We start from the raw sequence: 23,687 nt of genomic DNA, 5'->3' as shown, positions 1-23,687 counted from the left end.
GCCTTGACCTCCTCACCACAAACCCCTCCCCCAGCCCTGACCTCCTCACCACAAACCCCTCCCCCAGCCTTGACCTCCTCACCACAAACCCCTCCCCCAGCCCTGACCTCCTCACCACAAACCCCTCCCCCAGCCCTGACCTCCTCACCACAAACCCCTCCCCCAGCCCTGACCTCCTCACCACAAACCCCGCCCCCAGCCCTGACCTCCTCACCACAAACCCCTCCCCCAGCCCTGACCTCCTCACCACAAACCCCTCCCCCAGCCTTGACCTCCTCACCACAAACCCCTCCCCCAGCCCTGACCTCCTCACCACAAACCCCTCCCCCAGCCCTGACCTCCTCACCACAAACCCCGCCCCCAGCCCTGACCTCCTCACCACAAACCCCTCCCCCAGCCCTGACCTCCTCACCACAAACCCCTCCCCCGGCCCTGACCTCCTCACCACAAACCCCTCCCCCAGCCCTGACCGCCTCACCACAAACCACCCCCCCCCAACGCCCAGTGCCTGTTTCTGAGGAGTGAATTCTGCCAAGACCAGTCAAAGAATAACAACAAGCTACATTTACGTAGTGATTTTCACAACCACAGAGTGCTTTCCAGCCAATGAAGTACATTTTAAAGGTCAGTCACAGTTGTATTGTTGGAGTGGAAGCCCCTTTGGGACACAGCAACATCCCAGAAACAAACTGGGTAAGCTGTTCACTTGGTGATGTCAATAGAGGAGGGAATATTGACCAGGACACCAGGGAGAAGTCCCAGCTCCTTCCTCAGAGCAGTTTTGTGGGATCCTGACATCACCACCCCCCCTGACAGATCAGTGACATGAGACCAATAATACACAGAAATGAGAAAAAGAAACAGACATCTGATCACAAATGGTGGTGGACAATGAAACAACTCACTGGAGGAGGGGGCTCTACAGATATCCCCATCCTCAAAGTTGGAGGAGCCCAGCACATCAGTGTCAAAGATAAGGCTGAAGCTTTCACAGCAATCTTCAGCCAGAGGTGCTGAGTGAATGATCCATCTCGGCCTCCTTCAGTGATCCCCAGCATCACAGATACCAGGCTGCAGCCAGTTTGATTCACTCCATGTCATATTAAGAAACAGTTGGATACTGCAAAGGTCCTGACAACTTTTGGCAATAGTACTGAAGACTATATGGGAACACCACCCCCTGCAAGTTCCCCTCCAAGCCACTCACCATCCTGACTTGGAAATGTATCGCTGTTCCTTCACTGTCTCTGGGTCAAAATCCTGGAATTCCCTCCCAAAGGGCATTGTGGGTCACCCTACAGCACATGGACTGCAGTGGGTCAAGAAGGCAGCTCACCCCCACCTTCTCAAGGGGCAACCAGGGATGGGCTATAAGTGCTGGACTTAGCCAGAGACACCATATTCCTGAGAGAAGGCTCCTGGTGATAAGTTGTTAACCAACACAAGTCACAGTGGGAAGAAGTCTTGAATTTGCCATTTATGAACCTTCTGTCGACAGTGTGATTGGGTGAACCAACATCACCCTCTGGGGGACTGAGGCCCAGTAACTGGTCAGGGGCAGTTTTACCTTTTTGGTTTATTTGTTTGTCAGACAAGAAAACTCATAAAGACCCAGCACCTTTCAGTGCAAATCCGGTAAAATCATTTCATCATCTCATTGGTCTCCATCAGACCAGACACATTGTTCCCAAACCCTCAGCCCCACCCCGTGCTGGCTGTGACTCTTTCCGGGGAGCAGGCTGAGCTGGGGGAAATGGGGAAGTCAACTCAGGTTTACAAACCCACCCCTGGGCAGAGCGTGGGCAGGGAACGCCAGGACGCAGACTGAGCTTCCCCTGCCCAGACTCAGGCTGATGTGGCAGACTGTGTGCCCTCTGTTGTCCACCTCCTCCAGCGAGCAAACTTCACCGAGTGTGTGTGGGAGATAGAGGGCAACGGCAAACTCATCGCTTTGGAGACATTGGTGACAACTGGGACAAGGACTCCTGATTGAAACTCTGTTCAATAGAAGAGCATATTATCAGAAGGGGTATTAGAATCTGCCCCTTTGCTCCCTGGGGGGATGCTGGCAAGCTGTATAACCCCAAACTGCCCTACCCCTGCCCAGGAGGGGGGGGAGTTAGGTTACAATTGATCCTGTCACTAGCCAAAATTCCCCATCCACCTGCTGAAGGATCCCACTTGGAATTGTGTTCAATAAATGATGCATTAAATGAGATGAAATTCACTAAATTCAACTACGAAAACTAATCATTACATTTGGCTAAATTGGAGACTAAGTTGAGAAAGAAATGCATCTTTGATACTGTACCTCGGGCCCTGGAGACAGCGGTCAGTTTGGTGGTGCTGGTTGCTATGGTAACGGGGGTTGTAGTGGAGGGAGAGGAAGGGATGCTGATAGTGGGAGACGGAGAGATGGGAGCATCTGGTTGGTGGGAAGAAAAAATAATCTTAAACAGGCAAGAGACAAAACAAAAACAAAACTGAAAGCAATCCAAAAAGATCATGCATCATGAATAAAGGAAAACTCACAGAGCACAACAAAACCATTCCAAATAATATACAGATGCAATGAAGCTGAACAATATAAACCGACACCCATTGGCCAGCTGATATGAACGGATCACAGATAACGGAGCTGAATATAAACAAAAGGCAATAAACACTTACACGTGTCTGTGAGACCTTGCAGCTAAAACACTGACCAATAACAGGGGCCCGAGTGATAATGGTGTTCACCTGGAATCTAGAGCAACAGCCGCTGTGTATAACCCGAGAGAGAGGATTCAGACAGGCCGGAATCTGTGGGTCCTTCTTTGGATTTATTTTAAATAATTCTCATGGCTTATTAGGGTGGCATGGTGGGGTGGGGTGAGGTGGAGAGGGGTGGAGGGAGGTGGAGAGGGGTGGAGGGAGGTGGGGTGGGGTGGAGAGGGGTGGAGGGAGGCGGGGTGGGGTGGAGAGGGGTGGGGTGAGGTGGAGAGGGGTGAGGTGGGGTGGGGTAGGGTGGGGTGGGGTGGAGTAGGGTGGGGTGGGGTGGGGTGGGGTGGGGTAGGGCGGGGTGGGGTGGGGTGGGGTAGGGCGGGGTGGGGTGGGATGGGGTGGGGTGGGGGGAGGTGGGGTGGAGGGAGGTGGGGTGGGTGGGGTGGGGTGGGGTGGGGTAGGGCGGGGTGGGGTGGGGTGGGGTGGAGGGAGGTGAGGTGGGGTGGGGTGGGGTGGGGTGGAGGGAGGTGGGGTGGGGTGGGGTGGGGTGGAGAGGGGTGAGGTGGGATGGGGTGGGGTGGGGTGGGATGGGGTGGGGTGGGGTGGGGTGGAGGGGGGTGGGGTGGGGTGGGGTGGAGGGAGGTGGGGTGGGGTGGGGTGGGGTGGGGTGGGGTGGGGTAGGGTGGGGTGGGGTGGAGGGGGGTGGGGTGGGGTGGGGTGGAGGGAGGTGGGGTGGGGTGGGGTGGGGTGGGGTGGGGTGGGGCGGAGGGGGGGTGGAGGGGGGTGGGGGTGTGATTTGTGAGCTGCCTTGTCAGTGTGTTGTGGAGCTCTGTTCTGAAACCCAATGCTCAGCTCGGTCTGTGTGGAACGTTCTCTTGGAGGCACAAGGCTCCCTCAGGTGAACAGATGACATGCGACGTGCAAAAGGGAATTGGTTCCTTGTCACTGAGCCTGTACAAACCCTGGAGTGAACACAAGAGGCATGGGGTGTGGCTGACTCGGGGTGTGGCTGACTCGGGGTGCGGCTGACTCGGGGTGCGGCTGACTCGGGGTGTGGCTGACTCGGGGTGCGGCTGACTCGGGGTGCAGCTGACTCAGAGCATGGTGGGGAAAGCAGCCTGGGCCTGGCTGCTGTGTTGTGACTGGATCATGGTTGTGAGTCTCACCAGCACTGCACTGAGAGAGGCCTGTTCACCAATCCCACAGCAGCTGTTCAGTCAGCTCAACGGAGCTAAAAGGAAATGCTGAATACTCAGTTACAGTGAGGGGCTGAGCAAGCTGGAGTATCACTGTGACAGGGTCACTTGACCCACACCCACCCAGTACTGATGGCACTGAGCTACAGGAGTGGGCTGGACAGTCAGGCCCCCAGGTCAACAATGGTATCGATTCAGAGGCTGCAGGTACCCCCACCAGCTGTGCTCTTTCTCAATGGTTTGGAGATATTTCCTTGTGAAGTGTACACTCAGCTGATGGAGCCCTGTCTCTGGGCCTCACAGAGAGAGGGCAGACTCTCACAGAAAGGCCAGCATTTCACTTTACCTCACACCACCCCCCCCCGCCCCTGCTGTGAGTAGGACCTGATAACTTTACACATGAACCAACCTGTGTCTCCTGTAATAAATAGACATGTTAAACAGATACAGAGAATGGCAGAAAAGTAACACTTTAACACTGTAGCTGCTGTAAAGACATTTCGGTTTAATATTAACAAACCACACTCTGATTGCTTGAATTCCCCAAATCTGATTGAGACAGAAGTGTAAGCTTTATGGGTGATGATGGGAGGCAGTGTGGGGAAGTGATCATGATGACTGACATTTATTCTCTCCTTCACAACCCTCCGCCGCATCCTCACCCCCCAAAATAGTGCCTTAGCTTGAGAATCACAGGTTCCCAGGTCAACCCTGACACTCAGAGGTGGGGAGTGGGGGGGTGGGGGGGGGGTGCAGTGACATCTCAGGTGGTAATCAGGGGTAGGAGCTCGAACCTTCCAATCCCAAACAGGAAGATATGGTATTGACTATTCATTAACTATCAGAGAATGAGCCAGAGTCCCACATTGGGGTTTGCTTAGACTATTCTGTCTGGGGTATAAGGAAGCTCTCACCCAATGAAAAGCAACTTTATCATCAACAATCAGGGAATTAGGACATTGAGAAGGAAGAACAACATGATTCTTGTTTAAAAACAATGAAGTGAAATGAAATACACCAAAGGTTTTTATACCCAATGATAATGCCCCTTTTATTACTTATACCTCTCACCACGAGCCAATGACCACGCCCCGTTTAAGACCCACTTTGCTTTGAACCAATCACAATGCCCTTTTGTAACTTACTATTCATCCGAAGCCAATGACAATGTCTCTTTCATAACTCACTTCTTGCTCTGAGCCAATGAGAATATCTCTTTTAATAATCCATGTGTAAATATGGCAGGGCCCTCAGGGATAGAGGGAATTGATTGTGAAGTCCAGAGGGGTTAGCCTGACAGTGGTCACTGGATAAATGCTGGAACCTGGGATTATTGCAGAAGTGTTAACAAAACACAAAGAACATTACAACCCGGTCAACCTGGATTTACAAAGGAGGAGCAAAAACAGAAGGTGCTGGGAAAACTCGGCAGGTCTGGCAGCATCTGTGAAGAGAAATCAGAGTTAATGTTTTGCGTTCTCAGAGGGAGGGTCACAGCACCCGAAACATTATCTCTCATTTCTCTCCACAGATGCTGCCAGACCTGCTGAGCTTTTCCAGGAACCTCTGGTTTTGTCTCTGATTTACAGCATCCACAGTTTTTATTTACAAAAGAGAAACTGAGTTTGCAAAGTTCATCAGGGAATAGTGGAGTAACTGGAAGGATAGATAAAGGGGAACCACTCAATGTATAATACTTGGAATTTAAAAAGGCATTCAATAAGATGCCAAACAGCAGTTTAATACACAGGATTGGAGTTGGGACTGATCTATTAGCAATGATAGAAGGTTGATTAGCAGCTGGGAAGCAGAGATTTGGGATAAGCAGGGAATTTTGAGCCTGGTATGTTGTGGATACAATAAGGATGAGTGTTAGGGCTGGGGCATTATTTACAATCCCCAACAGCCTGAGGAGGGCACTGTATTTAAATTTGTTGCTGATACAGACCAAGGTGGGAAGATAAGTTGTGGGTAGGAGAGAAGAAGGCTGCCTGGAGATATAAGCAGGTTAAATAAATGACCAACAAGGTGATAGATGGAATACAACTTAGGGGAGGGCAAGGTTGGCACAGAGAATGGCAGAATATTTTTAAAGTGTGTGGTGCTTAGAAGTATTAACACTCAGAAGATCTTGGCTGCTCCAGAATAAGCAGCAAAGAGCATGGAGGGAGACAGCAAGTCAGCAAGTATTTGACAGAGAAACTGTACAAGAAGGAAAAACTTAAATTTCTTCAAAGTGTCTATGGAAGCCGTAATTATTCTATACAATGTTTGAAAAGGATCTTTATGAGTTGCATCAATTGTAATTTTTATGAGATAATAATGAGCACTGGCTCATGGGAACAGGTGACCCTTGACCAGGAAGCTGTCCCAATAGGAAGGAGGTGAAGGCCAGAAACTGTGTGGCTGTCAGACACAAAGACGGGGTGAAGGTTCTGGAGCGCCACAGGCAGCAGGCAGGAACAGGAACAGGGACAGGAACTGGAACAGGAACAGGAACAGGAACTGGAACAGGGACAGGGACAGGAACTGGAACAGGAACAGGAACAGGAACAGGAACAGGAACTGGAACAGGGACAGGGACAGGGACAGGAACTGGAACTGGAACAGGAACAGAAACTGGAACAGGAACAGGAACTGGAACAGGAACAGGAACAGGAACAGGGACAGGGACAGGGACAGGAACTGGAACAGGAACTGGAACACAGGATGTCAGAGGAAGCCAGATAATGATAGTTTTGCCTCATTAAAACATTGCCTTCTTGAGGTGCAAAGTGCTTTGGGATGTTCAGATTCTGTGAATGGTGTGACATAATTGCAAGGCTTTCCTTCACTATGTGGTGGGCCTCAATCCCTGAGCTTCTCACAACAGAATGATGGACATCCTTGGAATGGGAGTCAGTGCTCACAAAGAACAGTACAGCAGACGAAGAGCAGGCCCTTCGGCCCTCCCAGCCTGCACTAACACATTTTGCCCTCCCATACTAAAGCTGCCTTCCCTTACAGGATCGGTATCCCTCTATTCCCTTCCTATTCATGTATTCATCCAGGTGCTTCATGAATGCTGCTGATGTATCTACTTCTCCCACCTCCTCTGGCAATGCATTCCAGACACTCACCACCCTCTGTGTGAAAAACCTGCCTCACATATCTCTTTTAAACATGACCGCCCTTGCATCTTGACCTGTGCCCCCAGTGTCACCCCCCCCCACCCTGGGAAAAAGCCTCATACTTCCCACTCTATCCCTGCCATTCATAATCTTATAAACTTCTATCAGGTCGTCCCTCAACCTCCTGTGTTCTAGTGAAAACAAACCCAGATTATCCAACCTTTCTTCATAGCTATAATCCCCCAAACCAGGCAACATCCTGGTAAATCGTTTCTGTCCCCTCTCCAATGCATCCACGTCCTTCAGGAAGTGTGGTCACCAGAACTGGATGCAGTATTCGAACTTATGTTCTATAAAACTGCAGCATAACTTGTCTATCCTTGTACTCAATGCCCCTTCCAATGAAGGCAAGCATACCATTGGCTTTTATTACTCCCTTATCTACTTGTGTTGTCCCCTTCAATGATCAGTGGACCTGCACACCCACATCCCTCTGTATACCAATACTCCGAAGGGTTCTACTGTTCACTGTATAATTTCCACCTGTACCTGACCTTCCAAAATGTATTGCCTCACATTTGTCTGGATTAAACTCCATCTGCCATTTTTTCATCCCATGCCACCAACTGATCAATATCCTGTTGTATCCTCTGACAATCCTCCTCACGATCCGCAATACCACTAATCTTTGTTTTGTCTGCAAACTTCAACACTTGCCCAGTCACATTTACCTCTGAATCACTGATGTGGACCATGAAGAGGAGAGGTGCCAGCACTGATCCCTGTGGAACACCACGGACTCACAGCCGTCTACTTGGAAAAGCATCATTTGACCCCTCCCAACTGTCTCCTGTGACTGAGCCAGTTCAGTAATCAGACACACACACTGACCCTCACGGGGGTACAGTCCCACACACACACTGACCCTCACTGGGGTACAGTCTCACACACACTGACCCTCACTGGGGGACAGTCCCACACACACACTGACCCTCACTGGGGGACAGTCCCACACGCACACACTGACCCTCACTGGGGGACAGTCCCACACACATTGACTCTCACTCAGGTACAGTCCCACACACACTGACCCTCACTGGGGTACAGTCCCACACACACTGACCCTCACTGGGGTACATTCCCACGTATAATGACCCTCACTGGGGTACAGTCCCACACACACTGACCCTCACTGGGGTACAGTCCCACACACAAACTGACCCTCACTGGCGGACAGTCCCACACAGACACTGACCATCAATGGGGTACATTCCCACGCACACTGACCCAGACTGGGGTGTATTCCCATGCACACTGACCGTCACTGGGGTACAATCCCAGACAGACTGACCCTCACTGGGCTACAGCCCACGCACACTGACCCTCACTGGGGGACAGTCCCACACACACTGACCCTCACTGGAGTACATTCCTACACACACTGACCCAGACTGGGGTATATTCCCATGCACACTGACCCTCACTGGAGTACAGTCCCAGACAGACTGACCCTCACTGGGGTACAGTCCCACACACACACTGACCCTCACTGGGGGACAGTCCCATACACACTGACCCTCACTGGGGGACAGTCCCACACACACACTGACCCAGACTGGGGTATATTCCCATGCACACTGACCCACACTGGGGTACAGACCCACACACAGTGACCCTCACTGGGGTACAGTCCCACACACACACTGACCCTCACTGGGGGACAGTCCCATACACACTGACCCTCACTGGGGTACAGTCCCACACACACTGACCCTCACTGGGGGACAGTCCCTCACAAACACTGACACTCACCATGGGACAGTCCCACACACACACTGACCCACACTGGGGTACAGTCCCACACAAACTGACCTTCACTGGGGTTCAGTCCCACACACACACTGACCCTCATGGGAGGACAGTCTCACACACACTGACCCTCACGGGGGGGGACAGTCCCACACACACTGGCCCTCACTAGGGGACCATCCCACACACACACTGACCCTCACTGGGGGACAGTCCCCCACAAACACTGACACTCACCATGGGACAGTCCAGCACACACACTGACCCTAGCTGGGGACATTCCCACACCCATCCTGACTCTCACTGCGGTACAGTCCCACACACATTGACTCTCACTCAGGTACAGTCCCACACACATTGACTCTCACTCAGGTACAGTCCCACACACACACTGACCCTCACTGGGGCACAGTCCCACACACACTGACCCTTACTAGGGACAGTCCCACACACAATGACCCTCACTTGGGGAAAGTATCACACACACTGACCCTCACTGGGGTACAGTCCCAGACACATTGACTCTCATTGGGGGACAGTCCCATACACACACTGATCCTTACTGGGATACAGTCCCACACACACTGACCCTCACTGGGGTACATTCCCACGCACACTGACCCTCGCTGGGGTACAGTCCCACACACACTGACCCACACTGGGTTACAGTCCCACACACACTGACCCAGACTGGGGTATATTCCTATGCACACTGACCCTCACTGGGGTACAGTCCCAGACAGACTGAATCTCACTGGGGTACCGTCCCACACACACACTGACCCTCCCTGGGGTACAGTCCCACATACACACTGACTTTCAGTGGGGGATAGTCCCACACACACTGACCCTCACTGAGGTACAATCCCACACATACACTGACCCTCACTGGGGTACAGTCCCACACACACACTGACCCTCACTGGGGGACAGTTCCACACACACACTGACCCACACTGGGGTACAGTCCCACACACACACACTGACCCTCACTGGGGGACAGTTCCACACACACACTGACCCACACTGGGGTACAGTCCCACACACACTGACTCTCAATGGGGGACAGTCCCACACACACACTGACCCTCACTGGGGGACAGTCCCACACACACACTGACCCACACTGGGGTACAGTCCCACACACACTGACTCTCAATGGGGGACAGTCCCACACACACTGACCACACTTGAGTACAGTCCTACACACATCAACCATCACTGGGGTACATTCCCACGCACACTGTCCCTCACTGGGGTACATTCCCACGCACACTGACCCACACTGGGGTAGTGTCCCCCACACACTGACCCTCACTGGGGTACAGTGCCACATACACTAAAGCTCACTGGGGGACAGTCCCCCACAAACACTGACACTCACCATGGGACAGTCCAGCACACACACTGACCCTAGCTGGGGACATTCCCACACCCATCCTGACTCTCACTGCAGTACAGTCCCACACACATTGACTCTCACTCAGGTACAGTCCCACACACATTGACTCTCACTCAGGTACAGTCCCACACACACACTGACCCTCACTGGGGGACAGTCCCACACACACTGACCCTCACTGGGGGAAAGTCCCACACACACTGACCCTCACTGGGGTACAGTCCCAGACACATTGACTCTCATTGGGGGACAGTCCCACACACACACTGATCCTTACTGGGGTACAGTCCCACACACACATTGACCCTCGCTGGGATACAGTCCCACACACACTGACCCTCACTGGGGTACATTCCCACGCACACTGACCCTCACTGGGGTACCGTCCCACACATGCGGACCCACACTGGGGTACAGTCCCACACACACTGACTCTCACTGGGGTACAGTCCCACACACACTGACCCTCACTGGGGTACATTCCCATGCACACTGACTCTCACTGGGGTAAAGTCCCACACACACTGACCCAGACTGGGGTATATTCCCATGCACACTGACCCTCACTGGGGGACAGTCACATGCACACAGACTCTTAATGGGTATAGTCCCACACACACTGACTCTCACTGGGGTACAGTCTCAGACACACACTGACCCTCACTGGGCTACACTCCCACACAGACACTGACCCTCACTGGGCTACACTCCCACACAGACACTGACTCTCACTGGGGACAGTCTCACACACACTGACCCTCACTGGGGTACAGTCCCACACACACACACTGACCCTCACTGGGGTACATTCCCACGCACACTGACCCTTACTGGGGTACATTCCCAGGCACACTGACCCTCACTGGGGTACAGTCCCACACACACTGACCCTCACTGGGGTACAGTCCTACAGACAAACTGACCCTCACTGGGGGCAAGTCCCACACACACTGACCCTCACTGGGGTACAGTCCCACACACACACTGACTCTCACTGGGGTACAGTCCCATACACACACAGACCCTCACTGGGGGATAGTCCCACACACACACTGACCCTCACTGGGGGATAGTCCCCCACACACACACTGACTCTCACTGGGGTACAGTCCCACACACACACACTGGCCCTCACTGGGGTACAGTCCCACACACACTGACCCTCACTGGGGGTACAGTCCCACACACACACACTGACTCTCACTGGGGGACAGTCCCACACACACACACTGACCCTCACTGGGGGTACAGTACCAGACACACTGACCCTCATCGGGGGTACAGTCACAGAACACACTGACTCCCATTTGGGTACAGTCCCACACGTACCTCCACTGGGGGACAGTCCCACACACACACTGACCCTCACTGGGGGACAGTCTCATACACACTGTCTCTTACTGGGTACAGTCCCACACATACTGATCCTTACTGGGGTACAGTCCCATACATACACACACACACACACACACACCCTCACCGGGGTATAGTCCTATATACACACTGACTCACTGGGGTACCGTCCACTGTCACTGACCCTTACTGGGGTACAGTCCTACACACACTGACTCTCACTGGGGTATAGTCCTACAGACAAACTGACCCTCACTGGGGTAGAATCACACACACACACTGACCCTCACTGGGGGACAGTCCCATGCACAATGACTCTCACTGGGGGACAGTCCCACACACACTGACTCTAACTGGGGGACAGTCCCAAACACACTGATCCTCACTGGGGGACAGTCCCATACACACTGTCTCTTACTGGGTACAGTCCCACACCACACTGACTCTCACTGGGGGACAGTCCCACACACACACTGCCTCAAACTGGGGGAAAGTCCCACACACACTGACTCTCACTGGGGTACAGTACCAGACACACTGACCCTCATCGGGGGTACAGTCCCAAACACACATTGACCCTCACTGGGGTACAGTCTCACACACACTGACCCTCACTGGGGTACAGTCACAGAACACACTGACACTCAGTGGGGACAGTCCCAAACACACTGACTCCCACTGGGGTACGGTCCCCCAGGTACCTCTACTGGGGGACAGTCCCACACACACACTGACCCTCACTGTGGGACAGTCCCACACACACACTGACACTCACTGGAGTACAGTCCCCCACACACACCGACTCTCACTGGGGTACAGTCCCCCACACACACAGATTCTCACTGGGGTACAGTCCCATACATACACACAAACACACACACACCCCCACCCACCCTCACCGGGGTATAGTCCCATACACACACTGACTCACTGGGGTATAGTCCTACAGACAAACTGACCCTCACTGGGGTAGAGTCACACACACACACACTGACTCTAACTGGGGGATAGTCCCACACACACTGACTCGCACTGGGGGACAGTCTCACACACACTGACCCTCACTGGGGGACAGTCCCAAACACACTGACTCTCACTGGGGGACAGTCTCACACACACTGACTCTAACTGGGGGACAGTCCCAAGCACACTGACTCTCACTGGGGTACAGTCCCCCACACACTGACCCTCACTGGGGGACAGTCCCAAACACACTGACTCTCACTGGGGGACAGTCTCACACACACTGACTCTAACTGGGGGACAGTCCCAAGCACACTGACTCTCACTGGGGTACAGTCCCCCACACACTGACTCTCACTGGAGTATAGTCCCACACACACACAGATTCTCACTGGGGTACAGTCCCATACACACTGACTCTCACTGGAGTACAGTCCCACACACACACAGATTCTCACTGGGGTACAGTCCCATACATACACACAAACACACACACACACCCCCACCCACCCTCACCGGGGTATAGTCCCATACGCACACTGACTCTAATTGGGGGATAGTCCCACACACACTGACTCGCACTGGGGGACAGTCTCACACACACAGACCCTCACTGGGGGACAGTCTCACACACACTGACCCTCACTGGGGGACAGTCCCACACACACTGACCCTCACTGGGGGACAGTCCCACACACACTGACTCGCACTGGGGGACAGTCCCAAACACACTGACCCTCACTGGGGGACAATCCCACACACACTGACTCTTACTGGGGTACAGTCCTACACACACTGACTCTTACTGGGGTATAGTCCTACAGACAAACTGACCCTCACTGGAATACAGTCCCACACATACACTGACTCTCACTTGGGGACATTCCCACACACACTGACCCTCACTGAGGAACAGTCTCAAATAGATTGACTCTCACTGGGATACAGTCCCACACACTTACCTCCACTGGGGGACAGTCCCACACGCACACTGACTCTCACTGGGGTACAGTCCCGCACACACTGACTCTCACTGGGGGACAATCCCACACACACCGACTCTTACTGGGGTACAGTCCTATACACACTGACTCTCACTGGGGGACAGTCTCACACACACAGTCCCTCACTCTGGGACAGTCGCACACACACTGACCCTCACCGGGGGAATGTCCCACACACACACTGCACCTCACTGGGGGAATGTCCCACACACACACTGACCCTCATTGGTGTACAGTAACACACATTCACTGACCCTCACTGGGGTACAGTCCCATACATATATACACTGACCCTCACTGGGGTACAGTCCCAGACACACTCTGACCCTCACTGGGGGAGAGTCCCACACACACACTGACCCTCATTGGTGTACAGTCCCACACACACACTGACTCACTGGGCTACCATCCCACACACACACTGACCCTCACTGGGGGACAGTCCCACACACACTTACCCTCACTGGGGGACAGTCCCACGCACATTGACTCTCACTGGAGTACAGTCTCACACAAACTGACCCTCACTGGGGGACAGTCCCAAACACACTGACACTCACTGGGGGATAGTCCCAAACACACTGACACTCACTGGGGGATAGTCCCATACATGCTGACTCTCACTGGGGGACATTCCCACACACACTGACCCTCACTGGGTGAATGTCCCACACACACTGACCCACATTGGTGTACAGTCCCACACACACACTGACTTTCACTGGGGGACAGTCCCACACACACACAGATTCTCACTGGGGTACAGTCCCATACATACACACAAACACACACACACACCCCCACCCACCCTCACCGGGGTATAGTCCCATATGCACACTGACTCACTGGGGTATAGTCCTACAGACAAACTGACCCTCACTGGGGTAGAGTCACACACACACACACTGACTCTAACTGGGGGATAGTCCCACACACACTGACTTGCACTGGGGGACAGTCTCACACACACTGACCCTCACTAGGGGACAGTCCCAAACTCACTGACCCTCACTGGGGGACAGTCCCATACACACTGTCTCTTACTGGGTACAGTCCCACAACACACTGACTCTCACTGGGGGACAGTCCCATACACACTGACTCTGAATGGGTACAGTCCCTGAATACACTGACTCTCACTGCAGTACAGTCCCAAACACACTGACTCTCACTGGGGGACAGTCCCAAATAGACTGACTCTCACTGGGGTACAGTTCCACACACTTACTTCCACTGTGAGACAGTCCCACACACACTTACCCTACTGGGGGACAGTCCCACACACACACTGACCCTCACTGGGGGACAGTCCCACACACACGTACCTCCACTGGGGGACAGTCCCACACACACTGACCCTCACTGGGGGACAGTCCCACACACACACTGAGCCTCACTGGGGGACAGTCCCACACACACACTGACCCTCACTGGGGACAGTCCCACACACACTGACCCTCACTGGGGGACAGTCCCACATACACACTGACTCTCACTGGGGACAGTCTCACACACACTGACCCTCACTGGGGTACAGTCTCACACACACTGACCCTCACTGGGGGACAGTCCCACACACACACTGACCCTCACTGGGGGACAGTCCCACACACACACTGACCCTCACTGGGGGACAGTCCCACACACACACTGACCCTCACTGGGGTACAGTCTCACACACACTGACCCTCACTGGGGGACAGTCCCACACACACACTGACCCTCACTGGGGGACAGTCCTACACACACACTGACTCTCACTGGGGGACAGTCCCAAACACACTGACTCTCACTGGGGGACAGTCCCAAATAGACTGACCCTCACTGGGGGACAATCCCACACACACTGACTCTTACTGGGGTACAGTCCTACACACACTGACTCTTACTGGGGTATAGTCCTACAGACAAACTGACCCTCACTGGAGTACAGTCCCACACACACACACTGACCCTCACTGGGGGACAGTCCCACACACACACACACTGACCCTCACTGGGGGACAGTCTCACACAAACTGACCCTCACTGGGGTACAGTCCCATACATACACTGACCCTCACTGGGGGACAGTCCCAAACACACTGACACTCATTGGGTGAATGTCCCACACACACTGACCCACATTGGTGTACAGTCCCACACACACACTGACTTTCACTGGGGGACAGTCCCACATACACTCTGACCCTCACTGGGGTACAGTCCCACACACACAGACCCTCAATGGGGTACAGTCCCACACACACTGACCTTCCATGGGGGACAATCCCACATACGAACTGACACAGACGTGGGGACAGTCCCACACACACACGGAACCTCATTGCAGTACAGTCCCACACACACATACTGACCCTCACTGGGGGATAGTCACAGAACACACTGACTCTCAGTGGGGGACAGTCCCAAACATACTGACTCCCACTGGGGTACTGTCCCACACGTACCTCCACTGGGGTCAGTCCCATACACACACTGACTCTCACTGGGGGACAGTCCCACACACACACTGACCCTCACTGGGGGACAGTCGCAAACACACTGACGGTCACTGGGGGACAGTCCCATACATGCTGACCCTCATTGGTGTACAGTCCCACAAACACACACTGATCCTCACTGGGGTACAGTCCCATACAAACACTGACCCTCACTGGGGGAAAGTCCCACACACACTGACCCTCACTGGGGTACAGTCCCATACAAACACTGACCCTCACTGGGGGACAGTCCCATACACACACTGACCCTCACTGGGGTACAGTCCCATACAAACACTGACCCTCACTGGGGGACAGTCCCATACACACACTGACCCTCACTGGGGGACAGTCCCACATACACACACACTGACCCTCACTGGGGGACAGTCCCATACACACACTGACCGTTACTGGGGTACAGTCCCACACACACACTGACCCTCACTGGGGGACAGTCCCAGACACACACTGACCCTCACTGGGGGATAGTCCCACACACACACTGACCCTCACTGGGGGACAGTCCCACACAAACTGACCTTCTATGGGGGACAATCCCACATACGAACTGACACAGACGGGGGGACAGTCCCACACACACACGGAACCTCATTGCGGCACAGTCCCACACACACATACTGACCCTCACTGGGGGATAGTCACAGAACACACTGACTCTCAGTGGGGGACAGTCCCAAACACACTGACTCCCACTGGGGTACTGTCCCACACGTACCTCCACTGGGGTCAGTCCCATACACACACTGACTCTCACTGGGGGACAGTCCCACACACTTACCTCCACTGGGGGACAGTCCCACACACACTTGCTCTCACTGGTGTACAGTCCCACACACACACTGACCCTCACTGGGGACAGTCCCACACACACTGACCCGCACTGGGGACCGTCCCACACACACTGACCCTCAGTGGGGTACAGTCCCAGACACACACTGACCCTCACTGGGGACAGTCCCACACACACACTGACCCTCACTTGGGTACAGTCCCACACACACTTACCTCCACTGGGGGACAGTCCCACACACACACTGACCCTCACTGGGGTACAGTCCCATATACACACTGACCCTCACTGGGGACAGTCCCACACACACTGACCCGCACTGGGGACAGTCCCACACACACTCACCCGCACTGGGGACCGTCCCACACACACTGACCCTCAGTGGGGTACTGTCCCACACACACTGACCCTCACTGGGGTACAGTCTCAGACACACACTGACCCTCACTGGGGACAGTCCCACACACACTCACCCGCACTGGGGACCGTCCCACACACACTGACCCTCAGTGGGGTACAGTCCCACACACACTGACCCTCACTGGGGGACAGTCCCACACACACACTGACCCTCACTGGGGGACAGTCCCACACACACACTGACACTCACTGGGGGACAGTCCCACACACACTGACCCTCACTGGGGGACTGGAACTGGCGTCATGGATCAATTCAGATTAGTCTTTAACCTGCAGCTTTTAATGTCCTGTGATTTTTAAATGGATGAAAGGGGGATGTTTGTGTTTTGGAGTTACAATAATATTATTGATGATGTTTACTGGAACGACTGGTATGTTTCTCCAAAGGTCAGAATCATTAGACTGGGCTAATTTGGTTAATCTCATTAGCATTTGTTGTTCATGATGGGAACATTTCGATCGGAGAGCAGTCTCGTGTTCTGAGTGTTGAGTTAAAGAGTGTTTGTGGAATAATGGGTTGGGGGAAGTGAGCTGATGTGTGGTAATGATGATGGCTGACTCATTAGTCAGCAGGCCAGCAGTATAGCCCGACCAGTCAGCTGCTCACATCAAAGGGCATTCCTGTAGCATCCCTCAACGGGACCCTCCACAATCTGTAATTTCTGTCCCTTGCTAAAATGAGCTGCCTGAAAGCAAGCTGTGTGCTTGTTGCATTGCTCCAGCTAGTGTCAGCTGGATCAGTTTAATGCAAAAACATTCTCTCAAAGCTTTCAGCATGGAGCAACCAGTAACAGCTCCCAGACACCCTCGCCACCGAGCCCAGGGAGAAACACAACAGGGAGGGTCACTGCATCGGAACACCAACACTGAGAGCACCTCCACACAAACACACAGCATATACACAACAGGGGAATGTACACACACTGGGGAATGTATACACACCGGGGAATGTACACACACGGGGGAATGTATACACACTGGGGAATGTACACACACACAGGGGAATGTATACACACGGGGGAATGTACATACACGGGGGAATGTACACACACTGGGGAATGTATACACACTGGGAAATGTACACACACTGGGGAATGTATACACACACAGGTGAATGTATACACTCTGGGGAATGTATACACACGGGGGAATGTACACACACTGGGGAATGTACACACACTGGGGAATGTACACACACACAGGGGAATGTATACACACTGGGGAATGCATACACACTGGGGAATGTACACACAGGAGAATGTATACACACTGGGGAATGTACACACACTGGTGAATGTATACACACACAGGGGAATGTATACACACAGGGGAATGTACACACACTGGGGAATGTATACATACTGGGGAATGTATACACACTGGGGAATGCATACACACTGGGGAATGTACACACACTGGCGAATGTATACACACAGGGGAATGTACACACACTGGCGAATGCATACACACACAGGGGAATGTACACACACAGGGGAATGTACACACACAGGGGAATGTATACATACTGGGGAATGTACACCCACATGGGGGAATGTATACACACAGAGGAATACACACACAGGGGAATATACACAAACACAAACACAGGGAATGTACACACACAGGGGAATGTATACACTCACACGCAGGGGAAGGTATACACAGGGGAATGTATACACAGGGAATGTATACTCACTGGGGAATGTACACACAGGGGAATGTACACACAGGGGAATGTATACACACTGGGGAATGTCTCCACACACACAGGGGAGTGTGCACACACACAGGGGAATATACACACACAGGGGAATGTACACACACTGGGGAATGTATACACACACACAGGGAAATATATACACACACACAGGGGAATGTATACACACACACAGGGGAATGTATACACAGGGGAATGTATACATACACAGGGGAATGTATACACGCACGGGGGAAGGCATACACAGTAGAATGCACACACAGGGGAATGTGTACTAACTGGGGAATGTACACACACAGGGGAATGTACACACACTGGGGAATGTATGCACACTGGGGAATGTACACACACTGGAGAATGTACACGCACTGGGAAATGTACACACACTGAGGAATATATACACACTGGGGAATGTATACACACTGGGGAATGCACACACTGGGGAATGTACACACACGGAGGAATATATACACACTGGGGAATGTACACACACTGGGGTAAGTATACAAACTGGGGAATGTATGCACACTGGGGAATGTACACACAATGGAGAATGTACATGCACTGGGAAATGTACACACACTGAAGAATATATACACACTGGGGAATGTATACACACTGGGGAATGCACACACTGGGGAATGTACACACACTGGGGTAAGTATACACACTGGGGAATGTACACACACACACATACACTGGGGAACGTACATGCACTGAGGAATGTACATGCACTGGGGAATGTACTCACACTGGGGAATGTATACACACTGGGGAATATATACTCACTGGGGAATGTACATACACTGGGGAATGTACACACACTGGGGAATATATACACACTGGGGAATGTACACGCACAGGGGAATGTACACACACACACAGGGGAATGTATATATACACACGGGAATGTACACAAACACACTGGGGAATGTATACACATACACAGGGGAATGTACACACACACTGGGGAATGTACACACACTGGGGAATGTACACACACAGGGGAATGTATACACACACACGGGAATGTACACAAACACACTGGGGAATGTACACAAACACACTGGGGAATGTATACACATACACAGGGGAATGTACACGCACAGTGGGGAATGTACACACACTGGGGAATGTACACACACTGGGAAATGTACACACACAGGGGAATGTACACGCACTGGGGAATGAACACACACACGTTGGGAATGTATACACACACACTGCGGAATATACGAACACACACAGGGGAATGTATACATACTGGGGAATGTACACCCACATGGGGAATGTATACACACAGGGGAATACACACACAGGGGAATATACACAAACACACACACAGGGAATGTACACACACAGGGGAATGTATACACTCACACGCAGGGGAAGGTATACACAGAGGAATGTATACACACTGGGGAATGTCTCAACACACACAGGGGAATATACACACACAGGGGAATGTACACACACTGGGGAATGTATACACACACACAGGGAAATATATACACACACACAGGGGAATGTATACACACACACAGGGGAATGTATACACAGGGGAATGTATACATACACAGGAGAATGTATACACACACAGGGGAAGGCATACACAGTAGAATGCACACACAGGGGAATGTATACTCACTGGGGAATGTACACACACACAGGGGAATGTACACACACTGGGGAATGTATGCACACTGGGGAATGTACACACACTGGAGAATGTACACGCACTGGGAAATGTATGCACACTGGGGAATGTACACACACTGGAGAATGTACACGCACTGGGGAATGTACACACACTGAGGAATATATACACACTGGGGAATGTACACACACTGGGGAATGTACACACACTGGGGTAAGGATACACACTGGGGAATGTACATGCACTGAGGAATGTACATGCACTGGGGAATGTACATGCACTGGGGAATGTACTCACACTGGGGAATGTATACACACATGGGGAATGCACACACTGGGGAATGTACACACACGGAGGAATATATACACACTGGGGAATGTACACACACTGGGGAATGTACACACACTGGGGTAAGTATACACACTGGGGAATGTATGCACACTGGGGAATGTACACACAATGGAGAATGTACATGCACTGGGAAATATACACACACTGAGGAATATATACATACTGGGGAATGTATACACACTGGGGAATGTACACACACTGGGGTAAGGATACACACTGGGGAATGTACACACACACACATACACTGGGGAACGTACATGCACTGAGGAATGTACATGCACTGGGGAATGTACTCACACTGGGGAATGTATACACACTGGGGAATATATACTCACTGGGGAATGTACATACACTGGGGAATGTACACACACTTGGGAATATATACTCACTGGGGAATGTACATACACTGGGGAATGTACACACACTTGGGAATATATACACACTGGGGAATGTACACACACAGAGGAATGTACACACACACAGGGGAATGTATATACACACACGGGAATGTACACAAACACACTGGGGAATGTATATACAAACAGGGGAATGTACACACACACTGGGGAATGTACACACACTGGGGAATGTACACACACAGGGGAATGTACACACACAGGGGAATGTATACACACACACAGGAATGTTCACAAACACACTGGGGAATGTATACACATACACAGGGGAATGTACACACACAGTGGGGAATGTACACACACTGGGGAATGTACACACACTGGGAAATGTACACACACAGGGGAATGTACACGCACTGGGGAATGAACACACACACACGTTGGGAATGTATACACACACACTGCGGAATATATGAACACACACAGGGGAATTTATACACACTGGGGATTGTACACACACACAGGGGAATGTATATACACACACAGGGGAATGCATACACATACACAGGGGAATGTACACACACACTGGGGAATGTACACACACAGGGGAATGTATACACCCCCAAAGGGGAATGTATACATACACACAGGGGAATGTACACACACAGACATAGGAATATATGTACACACAAGGGAATGTACATACCCACACACACGGGAATGTATATACTGGGGAATGTACACACACAGGGGAATGTATATACACTGATGAATGTGTACACACACACACAAATGTATACACGGGGAATGTACATACATGGGAATGTATACTCACTGGGAAATGTATACAGACAGGGGAATGTATATACACAGACAGGGGAATGTATACACACACACAGGGGAATGTACACACACGGGATGTATATTCACACACAGAGGAATGTACACACACACACACACACACACAGGGGAATGTATACATACTGGAGAATGTATACACACACATGGGAATATATATATATATACACACACACACACACAGGGGAATGTACACACACACACGGGGGAAGGTATACACACAAGGGAATTGCGTACATGTAGAGGGGAATGTACACACACAGGGGAATTTATATACACACAGTGGAATGTATACACAAAGGGGAATATACACACACACACACACAGGGGAATGTATACACACACAGGGGAAGGTATACACAGGGGAGTGTACACATAAGGGAATGTATACTCACTGGGGAATGTACACACACAAAGGGGAATGTTTACACATGGGAATGTACACACAGGGGAATGTATACAGACTGGGGAATGTACACACACAGGGGAATGTATACACACACACAAGGGAATGTACACACACACACACACACACACAGGGGAATGTATACACACACACAGAGGAATGTATACACACACACATGGGAATGTACACAAACACAGGGGAATGTATATACACAGGGGAATTTACACACACAGGGGAATGTATACACACACACAGAGGAATGTACACACACGCACAAGGGAATGTATACACACACAGGGAAATGTATACACACACAAGGGAATGTACACACACAGAGGGAAATGTATATTCATACACAGGGGAATGTACACACACACACACAGGGGAATGTATACATACTGGGGAATGTATACACACATGGGAATATATATATATATATACACACACACACACACACACGCACAGGGGAATGTATACACATGGGGGAAGGTATACACACAAGTGAATGTATATACATGCAGAGGGGAATGTACACACAAACAGTGGAATTTATACACACACAGTGGAATGTATACACACAGGGGAATACACACACACACACACACACACACACACAGGGGAAGGTATACACACACAGGGGAATGTACACATAGGGGAATGTATACTCACTGGGGAATGTACACACACAAAGGGGGATGTTTACACAGAGGAATGTACACACAGGGGAATGTATACAGACTGGGGATTGTATACACACACACACACACACACAGAGGAAAGTACACAGACACACTGGGGAATCTATACACACTCACAGGGGAATGTATATGCACATAAGGGAATGTGCATGCACACAGGGGAATGTATACACACACAGAGGGGAATGTACACACACACAGGGGATGGTACACACACACACAGGGGAATGTATACACACACAGGGGATGGTACACACACACACAGGGGAATGTATACACACACACACAGGGGAATGTACACACACACAGGGGAATATATACACCCTCACAGGGGGATGTATACACATACACACAGGGGAATTTATACACACACAGAGGGGAATGTAT

General features: G+C 51.7%; 1 protein-coding gene across 3 annotated transcripts in view; it reads right to left on the bottom strand.

The window, feature by feature from the left end:
- cadm2b (cell adhesion molecule 2b) overlaps window positions 1-23,687 on the bottom strand; it is an 813,462-nt gene that overhangs the window by 39,658 nt on the left and 750,117 nt on the right. For 2 of the 3 annotated variants that reach the window (XM_072585798.1, XM_072585800.1), the window contains one exon: window positions 2,312-2,425. The exons of the other annotated variant lie outside the window; for it this stretch is intronic. In XM_072585798.1, coding sequence (XP_072441899.1) covers window positions 2,312-2,425 — 114 coding nt within the window. The remainder of the gene's footprint in view (window positions 1-2,311; window positions 2,426-23,687) is intronic. 3 annotated transcript variants of the gene reach the window in all.

Source organism: Chiloscyllium punctatum, chromosome 15 (genome assembly GCF_047496795.1).
Source record: "Chiloscyllium punctatum isolate Juve2018m chromosome 15, sChiPun1.3, whole genome shotgun sequence".
NCBI lineage: Eukaryota > Metazoa > Chordata > Chondrichthyes > Orectolobiformes > Hemiscylliidae > Chiloscyllium > Chiloscyllium punctatum.
Note: the sequence above shows the minus strand (reverse complement) of the source record. Positions and strands in the feature narration are given on the sequence as shown.